Raw genomic sequence first — 17842 nt, forward strand, 5'->3', positions numbered from 1 at the left:
GATGCCTCATATGATAAAGAAACATTCAAAGTCCAACCCCAAACCTAGGAAAACAGTCTTCGATCATTTCACCCACGTTACCAAGGAACCCCCACCCCAACCAGGGGGTGAGATGAGTGAACAGGACTCCCAAGATGAAGAGTCCCAATCTAGCCAACACTCAGCATCTTCTTCCCAACACTACATTACAGAATCATCGCTCAAGAAACTACTGGCCATCCAGACCAAGTCCATCACCCAAGAAATCCAGCGCAGCTCCGCAGAGCTCAAGAAAGAAATATCAGAAATTGGTGACAGAGTTGATGCTCTGGAGCGCAAACAAGATGATCAGGCTGTAGACCAATCCAACATTCTGGCTTATGCCGAAAATCTTGCAGAGCAGATCTCACAATTAGAATCTAAATTGGCTGACATGGAAGACAGATCGAGACGAAGTAATATCAGATTCAGAGGAGTTCCGGAAACAGTGACTCCAGCGGATATTCAAGGCTACCTCCAAGATCTCTTTAAAGAGCTTATAGGCACCCCTGAAGGCCTATCTAGCACAATGGAGAGGGCACACAGGGCATTGCGCCCCAGGTCAGTGAGTTCTGACAAGCCGAGGGACATTGTGGTGTGCTTCCATAGCTACTTATATAAAGATCGCCTCCTTCAAGCTGCTTATCGTAAACCAAACCTAAGTGGTAGGTTTGAGGGGGTACAAATTTTACCTGACCTTTCTGCACATACTCTCCAGCAACGTCGACACTTCCAGTCAGTAACCACTGCTCTGCGCAAGGCTAACTACCGATATCGATGGGGGTTCCCAACCAGGCTCATAGTTACCAAAGATAACCAATCCATAACCATCACTACACCCTCTCAGGGTACGTCTCTACTGGCCTCATGGGGTCTTCTAGTGGACCCTCTCAATATGCGGGCTCAATCTCAAACTGCCTTGAGAGCATCAGCCCCTGAATGGTCGACAAAGGAACAGAGAATAAAAAGGCCTAAGACACAACACTTACAAGTTTCTCAGGGACACCCTGAGCCCACTGAGTAGGCTTCTACAGAAGTCACATGGCCTGGTTTAGAAGTTTGTCGGCCCTAGGGTCTCTCCTGTTGGTACTCTCTGCCTGGCCTTCATCTTGGCTAAGGCAGGGTTCCTGTGAGACCTATTGAGCCGCTAAAATGTTTACTTATGGAATAAGCTATATATTATTAGTTCTGATAAGTTATGTTACTTGCTGTTTTGTATTTGTTTAGGTTTAAGCACTTTATATTATGATAAACTTACTCTTAGAGCGGGGCTGACGTTTCTGCTCCGCTGTGCTAGCTCCGGAGTTGTTTTCTCAACCCCCCAACTGAAGCCCACTCTAGGGCTCACCTGAGGTGGACTACTTCCACCACACCAGAGGCACTTCCTAGTGCCTTCCTTTTCTACTTACCTACCCTCCCTCTCTCTTTTCCCCCATTCTGTTCCCCAGACCCAGAAACTCTGACTTCCCGGCTCCAATTTTTAATCATTACTATTCATGACAGGCTCTCCTCTGAGGTTTCTCACCCAAAATGTTAGAGGACTCAACACTCCCTTTAAGAGAAGTCTCTTATTGCGCTCACTGAAACACCACAATCCTGATGTGGTGTTCCTCCAGGAGACGCATTGGCTCAAGGACGAACCGATTAGACTTTCCTCCAGGGATTATACACATTTTGAGTATGCTCCCTTCACTAAAAAAGCCAGGGGTACTGCAATTCTCCTACATAGGAGACTAGCTATCGAACCAATCTTGACCGTCAGAGACCCACAAGCCAGATATATCATCCTAATTTGTAACATCAACCATGTGTTTACACACTTGCATCAGTTTACCTACCCAACACTCATCAACCTAAGTGCCTCAAACACATACTCCATGTTATCTCCCAACACCAACAAGGTAGGGTTATTATCTCGGGTGACTTCAATATGACCTGGGAACCCAAGCTGGACAGAACATCCTCTGGCCGGGTTGGGGCCCCTCCCCCTAATGAACGACTAGCAGCGAACTTCCGTACCCTCATTGCGGGTTCAGGGTTCTTTGATATTTGGAGGTCTATTCACACTCAAGACCGAGACTACACGCACTACTCACACTCACATCGACAATATTCTAGACTCGACTACATATTCTCCACGGCAGACTCTCTAGACCTAGTTACTCACACGGCCATCCATATTTGCCACTGGTCAGACCACGACTGCGTTATCGCCGACCTCATATCTTCAAATACCACTCGCTCCAGACCCTCCTGGCGCATGCCCCACAACTTACTGCAAGATATTCCCTTTAGAGAGAAATTACGCGCAGAAATTGGGCATTTCCTTGAAACTAACGACCGGGCACAGGTAGATGATGATACCCTATGGGGAGCTGCTAAAGCAACCATAAGAGGCTTCATGATATCTGAACAGGCTAAAATTAGAAGGCAAGCGGGTCTCTCGCTGGCTCAGTCTCATATTAAGCTCAGAGAACTGGAAGGCCAAAATAGAGTAAAACCTACTACCCCTCTAACGACCCAAATAACCGATATTAAAAATCACATTTCTCAACTAGAACTTCGGAGAACCCAGGAAAACCTAACTAAACTCAAACAACTATACTTCTATAAGGGCAACAAGGCGGACACCCTTTTAGCCAATAAACTCAGAAATAGAACTAGTATCTCGCGTATACATGGCATTGTTAGGGAGGGCTCTCTCCTTAAAATTCCCTCGCGCATAGGGGAGTCTTTTGCTGAGTTTTACTCCAAACTATACAATATAGAAAAATCCGAGAACCCCCCCGTGACCTCGGAAGATTCCATTCGTGAATACCTAAAATCTCTAAATCTTCCGTCCCTCTCACCCGATCAAAGTGATACTCTGAACTTGCCATTCTCTCTTAGAGAAGTGCAACAAGTTATCAAAAATTCTAAATCATTTAAATCACCTGGGCCAGATGGCTTCCCAGTACACTTCTATAAAACCTATATCCAAGAACTCTCCCCCCTACTCCTTAGACTCTTTAATTTAGCTAGGAAAGAGGGTAAATTTAAGAGTGAATTCCTCGTAGCCACTATTGTAACTATACTAAAGCCTAATAAAGACCCCTCTCTTTGTGCCAGTTACAGGCCAATCTCTCTAATCAATACTGATATTAAGTTCTTCTCCAAAATTCTAGCCAATCGTATTGCCAACCTTCTCCCCTGTCTAATCAACCCAGACCAGGTAGGATTTATCCCCAAAAGAGAGGGTCCGGATAATACTAGAAGACTCTTGAATATTATGACTCTGTCGTCCAGCCTTAACAAACCCATGGCGATTATATCATTAGATGCAGAAAAGGCCTTTGATCGGGTGAGATGGCGATTCCTGTGGGAAGTACTTGACACCTTTAAATTCCCAAGTTCCCTCTTGGGCGCAATCAAAGCCTTATATTCTACTCCCTCCGCCTCGGTAAAGGGTCTTGGTTTCCAAACTCCCCCTTTTCAAATCTCCAACGGGACCAGACAGGGCTGTCCCTTATCACCCCTACATTTCGCATTGGCCATCGAGCCGTTGGCAGAACAAATCAGACTTGACCCACATATGAGTGGGATCACCCTGTGTGGCACCAAACATAATATAGCCTTATTTGCTGACGACATTACCCTTTTCTCATCAGATCTTACGACCACCCTCCCTAGACTTTTACTGTTAGTCAGGGAATTTGGTGCCCACTCTCATTATAAACTAAATATCTCTAAAACTGAGATTTACACCCAAGGCTTCCAGAACTCGTCTATAGCCCCTTTAAAACTTAAATATCCGTACAAATGGTCGGAATCTTCAGTGACCCATCTGGGAGTCAGACTGTCCAACGACTTCCCCCGGGTTATCAGGGACAACTACCTCCCCTTGCTGACAGAGCTTCGCTCCCTCAGTGGGAGGTGGAACCTCTCCCAAGTCTCTTGGCTTGGACGGATCGCAGCCTTAAAGATGTCCTTCCTACCTCACATACTTATTCCGTTGTCTACCAATCAGAGTCCCCAGGCATATTCTACTACAGTTTCAGAGTGAGTTTACTAAACATATATGGCAGGGTAAGCCCCCAAGGGTGGCGCAGAGAGTCTTACAGTTGCCTCAGTCACAAGGAGGTTTGGGCTCTCCCTCGATAGTAAAATATTATGAGGGAGCCATGCTCACCCATGTCTCTCAATGGGGAGTTATACAGTCTTCCTCTAAATGGAAGTCTATTGAGCAGGCCTCATTACCCTACAACCTAACTCTGCGTGACCTGATTTGGACGCCTGCACATTGTCGTAGGGATCTATCCCTAGTAAACCCCATCATCCGGGAATGCCTGCAATTTTGGGATAAAATCCGCCACTCTAGACAGGTTGCTCCCCACCCCTCTCCCATTACCTCCTTGCCCGGCCTATTGGTAGGACTACAGGATGCCCATCCATTTAAATGGTCCCAAATAGGAATACAGATGGTTTCGGATCTCTGCTCCCGCCATCGGAATGTGGATTTAAATCTGATTCACAGTTGGGAGTAGATGGAGCCTTGCCCCATATTCTGAAATTTGAGTATTTCAGAGTTAAAAGCTTCTTGACCTCCTGGGGCTTTAAGCCTCAGTCAAATCGTCCACTGACCTTGTGGGAGACCACTTGGAATCAAGGAGAGAGGCTCCACAAACCCCTCTCCAGGCACTACACCCTGTTGAACTCTGAACTAAATTCAGACCTGGCTCCCCACCTCGTAAAGTGGGGATCCCTACTAGACAGATCACCCACAGCAACTGACTGGGAACAAGCGCTTGAACGAACCAAAAAAACTATACATTGCATCACCCTATTTGAAACTTATTATAAGTTGGTGGCTCACTGGTACTATGTGCCCACCAGGCTAGCTAAAATATTTCCTGGCGCATCCCCGTATTGCTGGAGAGGTTGTGGCCAGAGAGGGGACTCTTTACACATCTGGTGGGAATGTCCCAAAATACGCCCCTTATGGATAAAATGTTTTAGAGCCCTTCCCAAATTAGGAATCTCCCTACGTAGCTCTCCCGCAGTTGCCCTCCTATACATAGGCACTCATTCCATCCCCAAACACCATGCTTGCATAAGTATTTACCTCTTTATGTCCATCAAGCACCTGATAGCCTCTGACTGGAAATCGGAGTCCCCACCCAGCTGGTCGAGAGTTTGCTCCTATATGGCCTACTTATACACCATGGAAAAAAGCATATTTTATAATCTAGGCATCTCTGACCTATTTGAGCTTATATGGGCCGACTGGAAAGACATTTATGACACAACTTGGAGACCTAATGTTCTCTCTCCCTCTTAGCCCTCCTGGCCGGAACGAGAGGCCTGAGCCAGAGATAGACCTGACCGGATTCAGATGTCTTCCTGATGACGTACCCACTCTTGACTGACGATATATTCCTCAAACCCTCTTCTTCTCCTCTCCTCTTCTCACTTCTATACTTCTACCCCCCCCCCTTTTTCTCTCCTGGGCGGGAGTCCCCTTGGTCTCCCCCATCCGCGTTACAAAACCCTATAATGTATCTTAACCAACCTCTGCATCAGCGGAATTCTTTTGAACAATTTACTATTCATTTCAAAATGTGTGTCTATAGACCGTCTAGAGGACGTTATGAGTCCTCAAATTGCTAATCTTGTTTCTGTTTTGTTTCCTTTTCTTATTGTGTGCATATTTTCACTTGTAAACATGATAAGATAAATAAAGCTCTTTTGAAAAAAAAAAATAAAAAAAAAATAAAAATAAAAAAAAAAATATAATCTGTCTTAAAATGACAGGGCGGGCCGTGGACTCATCGTACCATAGAAGAAATTAATTTATCAGGTAAGCATAAATTTACTTTTCTTCTATAAGGTACGACGAGTCCACGGATTCATCCTTTACTTATGGGATACAATACCAAAGCTACAGGACACGGATGAACGGGAGGGACAAGACAGATGGTTAAACAGAAGGCACCACTGCTTGAAGAACTTTTCTCCCAAAAATAGCCTCTGAAGAAGCAAAAGTATCAAATTTGTAACATTTGGAAAAGGCATGAAGCGAAGACCAAGTCGCAGCCTTACAAATCTGTTCAACAGAAGCATCATTTTTAAAAGCCCATGTGGGAGCCACCGCTCTAGTAGAGTGAGCTGTAATTCTTTCAGGAGGCTGCTATCCAGCAGTCTTGTATGCCAAACGGATGATGCTTTTCAGCCAAAAAGAAAGAGAGGTTGCCGTAGCTTTTTGACCTCTACGTTTTCCAGAATAGACAACAAACAAAGAAGATGTTTGAAGGAAATCCTTGGTTGCTTGCAAGTAAAACTTCAAAGCACGAACCACGTCCAAGTTGTGCAACAGACGCTCCTTCTTAGATGAAGGATTAGGACACAGAGAAGGAGCAACAACTTCCTGATTGATATTCCTATTAGTAACAACCTTAGGAAGGAATCCAGGTTTGGTACGCAAAACCACCTTATTAGCATGGAAAACAAGATAAGGCGAGTCGCATTGCAACGCAGATAATTCAGAAACTCTTCGAGCCGAAGAGATAGCAACTAAAAACAGAACTTTCCAAGATAGAAGCTTAATATCTATGGAATGCAGAGGTTCAAACGGAACCCCTTGAAGAACTTTAAGAACTAAATTCAAACTCCATGGCGGAGCAACAGGTTTAAACACAGGCTTGATTCTAACTAAAGCCTGACAGAATAACTGAACGTCTGGAACATCTGCCAGACGCTTGTGCAGTAGAATTGATAAAGCAGATATCTGTCCCTTTAAGGAACTAGCCGATAGCCCCTTCTCCAATCCTTCTTGGAGAAAGGACAAAATCCTAGGAATCCTGATCTTACTCCATGAGTAGCCTTTGGATTTGTACCAATAAAGATATTTACGCCATATCTTATGATAAATTTTCCTAGTGACAGGCTTTCGAGCATGAATCAAGGTATCTATGACCGACTCAGAGAAACCCCGCTTGGATAAAATCAAGCGTTCAATCTCCAAGCAGTCAGCCGCAGAGAAACTAGATTTGGATGCAGGAACTTGAATCAGAAGGTCCTGTCTCAGTGGCAGAGTCCATGGTGGAAGAGATGACATGTCCACCAGGTCTGCATACCAAGTCCTGCGTGGCCACGCAGGTGCTATCAAAATCACCAAAGCTCTCTCCTGTTCTGATTCTGGCAATCAAACGAGGAAGGAGAGGAAATGGTGGAAACACATAAGCCAGGTTGATAAGCCAGGTTGAACGACCAGGGTACTGCTAGAGCATCTATCAGTACTGCCTGAGGATCCCTTGACCTGGACCCGTAACAAGGAAGTTTTGGTGTTCTGACGAGACGCCATCAGATCCAATTCTGGTGTGCTCCATTGCTGAATCAATTGTGCAAACACCTCCGGATGGAGTTCCCACTCCCCTGGATGAAAAGTCTGACGACTTAGAAAATTTGCTTCCCAGTTCTCCACTCCGGGGATATAGATTGCTGATAGATGGCAAGAGTGAGTCTCTGCCCATTGAATTATTTTGGTAACCTCTATCATCGCTAGAGAACTCTTTGTTCCCCCTGATGATTGATATATGCTACAGTCGTGATATTGTCCGACTGGAATCTTATGAATCCGGCCGAAGCCAGCTGAGGCAACGCCTGAAGCACGTTGAATATCGCTCTCAGTTCTAGAATATTTATCGGGAGGAGAGTCTCCTCCTGAGTCCACAAACCCTGTGCTTTCAGGGAATTCCAGACTGCACCCCAGCACTATAGGCTGGCGTCCGTCATCACTATGACCCATGCTGGCCTGCGGAAACACATTCCCTGGGACAGATGATCCTGTGACAACCACCAAAGAAGAGAGTCTCTGGTCTCTTGATCCAGATTTATCTGAGGAGATAAATCTGCATAATCCCCATTCCACTGTTTGAGCATGCATAGTTGCAGTGGTCTGAGATGCAAGCGAGCAAATGGAACTATGTCCATTGCCGCTACCATTAGTCCGATTACCTCCATACACTGAGCCACTGGCGGCCGAGGAATGGAATGAAGAGATCGGCAGGTAGTTAAAATCTTTGATTTCCTCACCTCCGTCAGAAAAATTTTCATGTCCACCGAATCTATCAGAGTTCCCAGGAATGGAACTCTTGTGAGAGGGATAAGTGAACTCTTTTTTACGTTCACGTTCTACCCGTGAGATCTTAGAAAAGCCAACACGAGATTTGACTAGTTGGTAAGTCGACGCCTGAATTAAGATAGCGTCCAGATAAGGCGCCACTGCTATGCCCCACGGCCTTAGAACCGCCAGAAGGGACCCTAGCACCTTTGTAAAGATTCTGGGAGCTGTGGACAACCCGAAGGGAAGAGCCACAAACTGGTAATGCTTGTCCAGAAAGGCGAACCTGAGGAACTGGTGATGATCTTTGTGGATAGGGATGTGTAGATATGCATCCTTTAAGTCCACGGTGGTCATATATTGACCCTCCTGGATCATTGGTAAAATAGTCCGAATGGTCTCCATCTTGAGGAATTTGTTTAGGATCTTGAGATCTAAAATTGGTCTGAAGGTTCCCTCTTTTTTGGGAACCACAAACAGATTGGAGTAGAACCCCTGCCCCTGTTCTGTTTTCGGAACTGGGCAGATCACTCCCATGGTATATAGGTCTTCTACACAGCGTAAGAACGCCTCTCTTTTTGTCTGGTTTACAGAAAATTGAGAAAGATGGAATCTCCTCCTTGGAGGAGAATCTTTGAAATCTAGAAGATACCCCTGGGTCACGATTTCTAAAGCCCAGGAGTCCTGAAAGTCTCTTGCCCAAGCCTGAGCAAAGAGAGAAAGTCTACTAGATCCGGTCCCGGATCGGGGGCTACCACTTCATGCTGTCTTGGTGGCAGCAGCGGGCTTCTTGGCCTGTTTACCTTTGTTCCAAGTCTGGTTAGGTCTCCAGACTGACTGGGATTGAGCAAAATTCCCCTCTTGCTTTGCAGCAGGGGAAGAGGTAGAGGGACCACCTTTGAAGTTTCGAAAGGAACGATTTTTGTTTTTGTTTGGTCCTCATCTTATTTGTCTTATCCTGAGGAAGGGCATGGCCTTTCCCTCCAGTGATGTCTGAAATTATCTCTTTCAGTTCAGACCCAAATAGGGTCTTACCCTTGAAAGGGATGGCTAAAAGCTTAGATTTTGATGACACATCAGCAGACCAGGACTTAAGCCATAACGCTCTACGCGCTAAAATAGCAAAACCTGAATTATTTGCCGCTAATTTAGCCAGTTGAAAAGCGGCATCTGTAATGAAAGAATTAGCTAGCTTGAGAGCCCTAATTATATCCAGAATATCATCTAATGGGGTCTCAACCTGAAGAGCCTCCTCCAGAGCCTCGAACCAAAAAGCAGCTGCAGTAGTTACTGGAACAATGCACGCTATAGGTTGGAGAAGAAAACCCTGATGAACAAATATTTTCTTTAGGAGACCCTCTAATTTTTTATCCATAGTATCTTTGAAAGCACAACTGTCCTCAATAGGTATAGTTGTACGCTTAGCCAGGGTAGAAATAGCTCCCTCCACCTTAGGGACCGTCTGCCACGAGTCCCGCATGGTGTCTGATATGGGAAACATTTTCTTAAAAGTAGGAGGGGGAGCGAACGGAATACCTGGTCTATCCCACTCCTTAGTAACAATGTCCGAAATCCTCTTAGGGACCGGTAAAACATCAATGTAAGCAGGAACCTCTAGAAATCTGTCCATTTTACACATTTTCTCTGGAACTACAATAGGGTCACAATCATCCAGAGTCGCTAAAACCTCCCTGAGCAATAAGCAGAGGTGTTCTAGTTTAAATTTAAAAGCCGTCATATCTGAGTCTGTCTGAGGGAACATCTTTGCTGAATCAGAAATCTCTCCCTCAGACAGCAAATCCCTCACCCCCAACTCAGAACATTGTGAGGGTACATCGGATATGGCTAATAAAGCGTCAGAGGGCTCAGCATTTGTTCTCACACCAGACCTACTATGCTTCCCCTGCAACCCAGGCAGCTTAGATAAAACCTCTGTGAGGGTAGTATTCATAACTGCGGCCATATCTTGCAGGGTGAAAGAATTATACGCACTAGAAGTACTTGGCGTCGCTTGTGCGGGCGTTAATGGTTGTGACACTTGGCATTGAGAATTAGATGGCATAACCTGATTCCATTCTGACTGAGAATCATCCTGCAACATACTTTTAGTAGCTAAAATATGTTCTTTGCAATTTATTGACCTTTCAGGGGGTTTCACAATGACTTCTAAACATATTGAACAATGACTTTCCTCAATGTCAGACATGTTGAACAGGCTAGTAATGACTACAAACAAGCATGAAAACACTTTATTTAGTGAACAAAACAACAATCTTAAAAAACGGTACTGTGTCTTTAAGAGAAAAAAGGCATACACATTCTGCAAAACTGCTTAAAAATGCACCAAATTTTTCAAATTTTTGATAGCAGACTCAATATGTGTAGTTAAGTTTGCCCCACGAGAAAATTTAACATTTAACCCTTTATTGTGCAAACCGGATTGAATTAAGGCCTAAATCCGTAAAAAAAAACACCCCAGCACCTTGCCACAGCCCTGCTGTGGAGCCTACCTGCCCTCAGGGATTGTAAATATGGGGTTAAAGCTTCAATTTGGCCCAAAACATCCACAAGGGCCCTCAGGAGTTGGAGCTTGCTGCTTGCTGAGTGAAAACAACTGCTCATCTGAGGTGCGAAAATAGGCCCTGCCCATCTCACTAGATGTCTCTACAGTTTTTTGCCCAAAAAACGTTTTTGTCGACAAAAAGTTAACAGCACTCCCAGTTCAGAAAACGTTTGCCCACAAACATTCAAAACTCAGTGTCAACCATTTTTTAATTAGCCCCTTATGCAAGCTTAGTAATGCCTTTCTATAGCTCTTTAGGATTACTGCTTACCCTTACCCTCATGGGGATACTGTCAGCCTTTCTGAAATACACAGTCTCTCCAGAAAAAATGACTGAACATACCTCACTGCTATATAGCATGAAAACGTTCCTCACACTGAAGTTTCTTGTACCCCTCAGCCTCTGTGGGAACAGCACTGGATCTTAGTTACAAATGCTAAGATCATCATCCTCCAGGCAGAAGTCTTCATCCATCTGCTGCCTGAGAGTAAATAATACACACCGGTACCATTTAAAACAAAAAACTCTTGCTTGAAGAAATTGAAAACTAATATTTTATCACCTCTTTCACTTTACCCTTCCTAGTACTTAGAGTAGGCAAAGAGAATGACTGGGGGGTGGAGCTAAGGGAGAAGCTATATAGACAGCTCTGCTGTGGTGCTCTTTGCAACTTCCTGTTAGCAGGAGGATATTATCCCACAAGTAAAGGATGAATCCGTGGACTCGTCGTACCTTACAGAAGAAAAAAAAACTTCTGACACTTCTCTGCCAACCTCCTGGGATGAAAGGCAAAAAATAACTGGGGGATGAGGGAAGTGGGAGGAGTATTTAAGCCTTTGGCTGGGGTGTCTTTGCCTCCTCCTGGTGGCCAGGTTCTTATTTCCCAAAAGTAATGAATACAGCTGTGGACTCTTTCCATTTAAGAAGAAAAAAGGGATTATCTATCTTTTTAAACAATAACAATTCTGGAGTAGACTGTCCCTTTAATATATCAAACCTAGCTAACCATGCCTATTTCACATCATTAGTAAGTTTGGAACTGGCTACTGAGAGAAAGCTAACTAATGATTCATACAACAGAGTAACACCATTTATATTATTTTTCACATAGATACAAAATACACTATTATGAAAGTGCTTTCTTTTTAATATATTATTTTACACAATAGTGCAATCATTAGTTTTTGTTGAATCAAAAATCTCTCTTTTAAGAATGCTTTGAACTCTGGACTGTAATAAAGAGTTAATTCTAATCTGTGCTGAGACATTTTAGCTGAAAAAGTGCTGTTTTTGATATTATTGCTATGAAACCTGCCATAGAGATAGAAGTTTTGGTCAGGTTTTGCCTATTTCAAACATCAGACTGATATAAAAGAGATTTTTTTTTTTCTCTACATGATTTTGGATTGTTGTACTTCCAGTTTTAAAAAAATCAAACAATGCATGTGCAGTAAAGGGACACTGAACCCAAATATTTTCTTTCGTGATTCAGATAGAGCATGCGATTTTAAGCAACTTTCTAATTTACTGCTATTATCAAGTTGTCTTCATTCTCTTGGTATCTTTATTTGAAATGCAAGAATGTAAGTTTAGATGCCGGCCCATTTTTGGTGAACAACCTGGGTTGTTCTTGCTGATTGGTGGATAAATTCATCTACCAATAAAAAGTGCTATCCAGAGTCTGAACCAAAAAAGAAGCGTAGATGCCTTCTTTTTCAAATAAAGATAGAAAGAGAATGAAGAAAAAATGATAATAGTAAATTAGAAAGTTGCTTAAAATTGCATGCTCTATCTGAATCATGAAAGAAAAAAAATTGGGTTCAGTATCCCTTAAGTAACAATATTTTATTTAGTATATTAGCAATTTATGTTTTATATGCCACACATTCTAGCTAAAAACAAAACAGCTTGGTAGATTGATTATCTTTTCTTTTTGCACTAGAGGTTGTGAGCAATATGCCCATGTATAATTATAGCATATGAATAGTCTATATATGAAATTGCACAAAATGAAACATCAATGCTAAATGATACTGCTTTATTGTAATACTAGTCCTAAAGCCTGTTCACACAGGCTTTTTTTTGCAGTACAGCAGTCCCACCCCTTGCTCTCTCTCTCCCCCTCTCTTTTGTGCTCTCTCCCCCTCTCTTTTGCGCTCTCTCCCCCTCTCTTTTGCGCTCTCTCTCGCTCCACCTCTTTTGCTCTCTCTCTCCCCCCTCTCTTTTGCTCTATCTCCCCCTCTCTTGTGCACTCTCTCCCCCTCTCTTATGCGCTCTCTCTCTCGCTCCACCTCTCTTTTGCTCTCTCTCTCCCCCCTCTCTTTTGCTCCCCCCCCTCTTTTGCTTTCTCTCCCCCCTCTCTTTTGCTCTCTCTCCTCCTCTCTTTTGCGCTCTCTCTTCCCCTCTCTTTTATGATCGCTCTCTTCCTCTCTTTTGCGTTCTCTCTCTCTTTTGCGCTCTCTCTCCCCCTCTCTTTTGCGCTCTCTCCCCCTCTCTTTTGCGCTCTCTCTCCCCCTCTCTTGTGCGTGCTCTCCCTCCCCCTCTCTTTTGCGCTCTCTCTCTCCCCCTCTCTTTTGCGCTCTCTCTCCCCCTCTCTTGTGCGTGCTCTCCCTCCCCCTCTCTTTTGCGCTCTCTCTCCCCCCCTCTCTTTTGTGCTCTCTCCCCCTCTCTTTTGCGCTCTCTCTCCCCCGCTTTCTTTAGTGCTCTCTCTCCCCCTCTCTTTTGCTCTGTCTCTCTCTACATTTTTTGCTCTCTCTCTCCATCCCTCTCTTTTGCTCTTTCTCTCCATCCCTCTCTTTTGCTCTCTCTCTCCTCCCTCTCTTTTGCTCTCTCTCTCCCCCCTCTTTTGCTCACTCTCTCTCTCCCCCCTCTTTTGCTCACTCTCTCTCTCCCCCTCTCTTTTGCTCTCTTTCTCCCCCCTCTCTTTTGCTCTCTCTCCATCCCTCTCTTTTGCTCTCTCTCCATCCCTCTCTTTTGCTCTCTCTCTCCCCCCTCTCTCCCGCTCTCTCTCTCCCCCCTCTCTTTTGCTCTCTCTCTCCCCCCTCTCTTTTGCTCTCACTCTCCCCCCTCTCTTTTGCTCTCTCTCTCCCCCCTCTCTTTTGCTCTCTCTCTCCCCCATCTCTTTTGCTCTCTCTCTCCCCCTCTCTTTTGCTCTGTCTCTCTCCCCTCTCTTTTGCTCTCTCTCTCCCCCTCTCTTTTGCTCTGTCTCTCTCCCCTCTCTTTTGCTCTCTCTCCCCCCTCTCTTTTGCTCTCTCTCTCTCCCCTCTCTTTTGCTCTGTCTCTCTCCCCTCTCTTCTGCACTTTCCCCCTTCTTCTGCTCTTCCCCCTCTCTTTAGATCTTTCCTATCTCTTTTTGTCTCTCCCCCTCTCTTTCTATTTCTCTCCCCTCTCTGTCACGCCAACCGCGCCCGATCACACCCTGTCACGTCCGGTCCCACCCGACCACGCCCACGGTCCACCCGGTCACGTCCACGGTCTCGCTGGCGACGCCCACTTTCGCAGGAAACAGCATGCCATGGATTGTCAGATAAGGCCAGGCGTGTTTGTCCTCGTGCTGTCTCTACTGTGCATGACAGCTTCGGACAAACACACCTGGCCTTTTATATAATAGGATTAGGCAATGAACAACATTAGGTTGTCTGAAGTCTGTAGCACATTCTTTTTACAAAAGACTGGTAGGAACCAGTAACTGCTAGTATGCTTATATGCCCTGTGCACCTGCATACAAACCCAGAGCCAGGCATACACACACTATATGAGCTCTAAGCAGGAGTGATGTTTGTATGTAGATACATGAGGCATATATACATATGCTCAATGAAACAGTGATAGTTTTACTGGTAGCATTTTGTTAATACACGTGTACTGCAAAAAAATGCTTCTATTCAAAACTAATATTAATTAATGTACATTTCAGTTTTGTTTTATGTACCTTTAATCTAATTAATTTGTTTATGCAACAAAATGTGTAGGACCCAGGGCCGCCACTAGAAATTTTGGGGCCCCTGACTGAACCATTGATCAGGGCCCCCCCCCCCCCTCCTTTGACATGTGCAATTTTTGACCAAGTGACTAAAACGTATTTGCACTTTATTCTTAATTGTCTATTTAAACTTGGAAATGTTGTAAAGGTAGTAACATACACACACACACAGACACACTCATACACTGAAACACACAAACACACTCACACATAAGGATTCACATATAGACACTCTAGCAGACACACAAAGAAACACACTCAGACACAGAAACCCAAACAGACACTTAGCACTTGTTTACATTGACCTGACAAGTAATGAGGTAAACTACAGTTTTGTAAAAAAAAAAAAGGAGATTTAGAAAACAAAATATGGAGTTCTGATTATCTTTTTGTAAAGGAAGATGACAACTAAATTATGACAACAGCATGCAGTGGCTGAAAGGAAGGGCCCTGAACTGCCTAAACAATAATTTAAAGGTTAAATGGTGGAGTGGTTACTTCCGGAAAGGTCTTGTTAGTCTCAAAGTCTGTAGAAAGATGTGAATAATTAGTAGTAAGGTCAAAATGTCCTAAAAAGGAACAGACAATGGACACACACACACACAAACTCAAACTTGCACATACACCCAAGGAAACACCGACAGAGACAGCCTCAGAAAACACACAAAGACATATACACACATACACACACAGAGACACCCACAGAAAACACGCAAAGACATACACACACACATAGAGAGACAACCACATCAAAAACACAGAAAGACATACATACACACACCCTCACAGAGACATTCACAGAAAACACACAAAGACATACACACACCCTCACAGAGACACCCACAGAAAACACAGACATACATACATACACACAAACACCCACACAGAAACACCCATAGAAAAAGCTCAAAGACATATGCACACACCCTCATAGACATCCACAGAAAATGCACAAAAACATACACACCCACCCTCACAGAGAGACCCACAGATAAAAAATACATACACATAGAGAAACAAACCGAAGCACAAAGACATAAACACATACACCCAGAGAAACACTCACAGGAGGAAACATTTATGCACCTTGCATCCCCTAAATCAACAGTGTGTGACATGCATGATAAAAAAAAATGCAGAAATTAAGAGATCACTTTTTAAAGAATCATATTTGTAAATGTTCAAACAAAAATAATTCTGTGAATTCAAAATTGTTCATTAATGAGCTGGGTAGATGGCTAGATGAAGAAAAGTACCTTTAAAAGATTGACATATGTTTTTTTTTTTTCCCCATTTTCCCCAACCAAGAGCACTACTTCAAATAAAGTGTACAAATTTTCCCATCTGTCAGCTGTACTTATGGATTTTGAAAATGCTGTATTCTATATGGTCTTGGTGCCATACCATTAGATTTGGTTAAATGCAGGATTTAGGCTTGTTGGTATGTATTTCAAAACTAAGTCAGCTGTAGTGTAAACTGAACAGTTTTAAGATAACCTGTCTCATTTCAAACATTGAGCAATCTTAGTCTGAGAGTATAACATTTTATGCAGATGTAAAAATCTTAGATAAAATGCCTCCTTGCATCTGGAAAGTCCTTGCATAAAGGGGCAGTAAACTGGAATGTAATATATATATATATATATATATATATATATATATATATATATATATATATATATATATATATATATATATATATATATATATATATATATATAAAATGCATATCTGCCAAAAGGGCATCTACCATTTGTGTATTGAGGAGGAAACATTTCTGCATGGTTTTAAATATAGAATTTCTACAGCATTGTCAAATAATCATAAATACACTGCTGCTAAAAAAATGTGTTTTTATGGACCCCTAGCCCCACCATACAACTACTACCACACTGAAGTTACAATCCAAAATTTCACAAAGAAATAAAAAACATTTGCTAAGTAAGTCCTACCTCCTCTTCAAATGAAAGTGATCTGCCGTCTGACTCAGGCACACACTGTACAAAGTGTCAAGTCTGTCTCACACTGAGCATAGTGGTTTAGTGCACACTAAGAAATCCTCTCAAATGCTAATACTTTACTCCTTGTAATAACATTTCCCATGCTCAATTAGCACTCTGCTCTAGTACCCACTGGTGGCTGCCAAAATTTAAAAAAAAAAAAAAAAAATTTTTTTTTTTAGTTCTTGCCTCATGGGGCCCCCCTGGCTCATTGGGCCCCTTACAGGAGTCACCCCTGTCACCCCCTGATGGCGGCCCTGGTAGGACCCTTACACTTATTTAAGTCTATTTAAGTTTGTATCACTGTGCATAAGTGCTTTGTATGTCTGTAACACTACAGAATATAGAGGCACTTTACAAATAAAGGCTACAAATAATAAGAACATTAATATAAAACATAAAATATCTAAACTTAGATCATATACCTGTGCAAAAGTTGGTGGAGGAGGTGGGGGTGGAGGAGGCACTGGCATCTTCCCAAATGTCCTCTATTTCTTATCCAGCTCCTGTTAACATTGAAGACTTTATTAATTACATTATAGAAATGTTATGAATTAATTATAGACAGAATAAGTACTGTACATGAGAGAGAATGATGCAAAGGAGAGAGAGAGCATGGGCTATACATGAGAAACCATTAAAGACACATGCCATGCTTGAAGCATACATAAGTACTTATATAAGGCGACTGGAAGCAATGCACTACATTTAATTTCATTTTTATATATATATATATATATATATATATATATATATATATATATATAAAAGGGGCAACCAGACGTGGACTCAGTGTGCTTAGAGGAATATAGCTACACCTCACTGACGAGGCCTAATAAAGGCAGAAACGATCGTCTGGGGTTGCTGTGTTCCTTGTTAAGAGAGGAATTGCCTGGTATTTCGTCGCTAGACTGACCGTAATAGGTGGGATCAGACTGATATACTACAGGAGCTTTCTACTCTGTGAAAAGCATTACTGGGCTAAAAAGCTGCACCCAGGTGGTAAATCGCCATAGAACAGGCCAGTTGTTCGTTCCTGTGAGTGCACTTCTCTCTGTGTATATATATATATATATATATACATACACACAGTATATATATATATATATATATATATATATATAATACACAGCTTACACTAATTGTTAAACCCATATAGACCCACCATGAAAAATAATAA

General features: G+C 43.0%; 1 protein-coding gene across 3 annotated transcripts in view; it reads right to left on the reverse strand.

Moving 5' to 3' along the window:
- The window catches only part of WIPF1 (WAS/WASL interacting protein family member 1), a 189245-nt gene that overhangs the window by 84562 nt on the left and 86841 nt on the right, over positions 1-17842 (reverse strand). For all 3 annotated transcript variants that reach the window (XM_053698466.1, XM_053698464.1, XM_053698467.1), the window contains exon 2: positions 17088-17168. In XM_053698466.1, coding sequence (XP_053554441.1) covers positions 17088-17135 — 48 coding nt within the window. In that variant the 5' untranslated portion in view covers positions 17136-17168. The remainder of the gene's footprint in view (positions 1-17087; positions 17169-17842) is intronic.

Source organism: Bombina bombina, chromosome 1, assembly GCF_027579735.1.
Source record: "Bombina bombina isolate aBomBom1 chromosome 1, aBomBom1.pri, whole genome shotgun sequence".
NCBI classification, from domain to species: domain Eukaryota; kingdom Metazoa; phylum Chordata; class Amphibia; order Anura; family Bombinatoridae; genus Bombina; species Bombina bombina.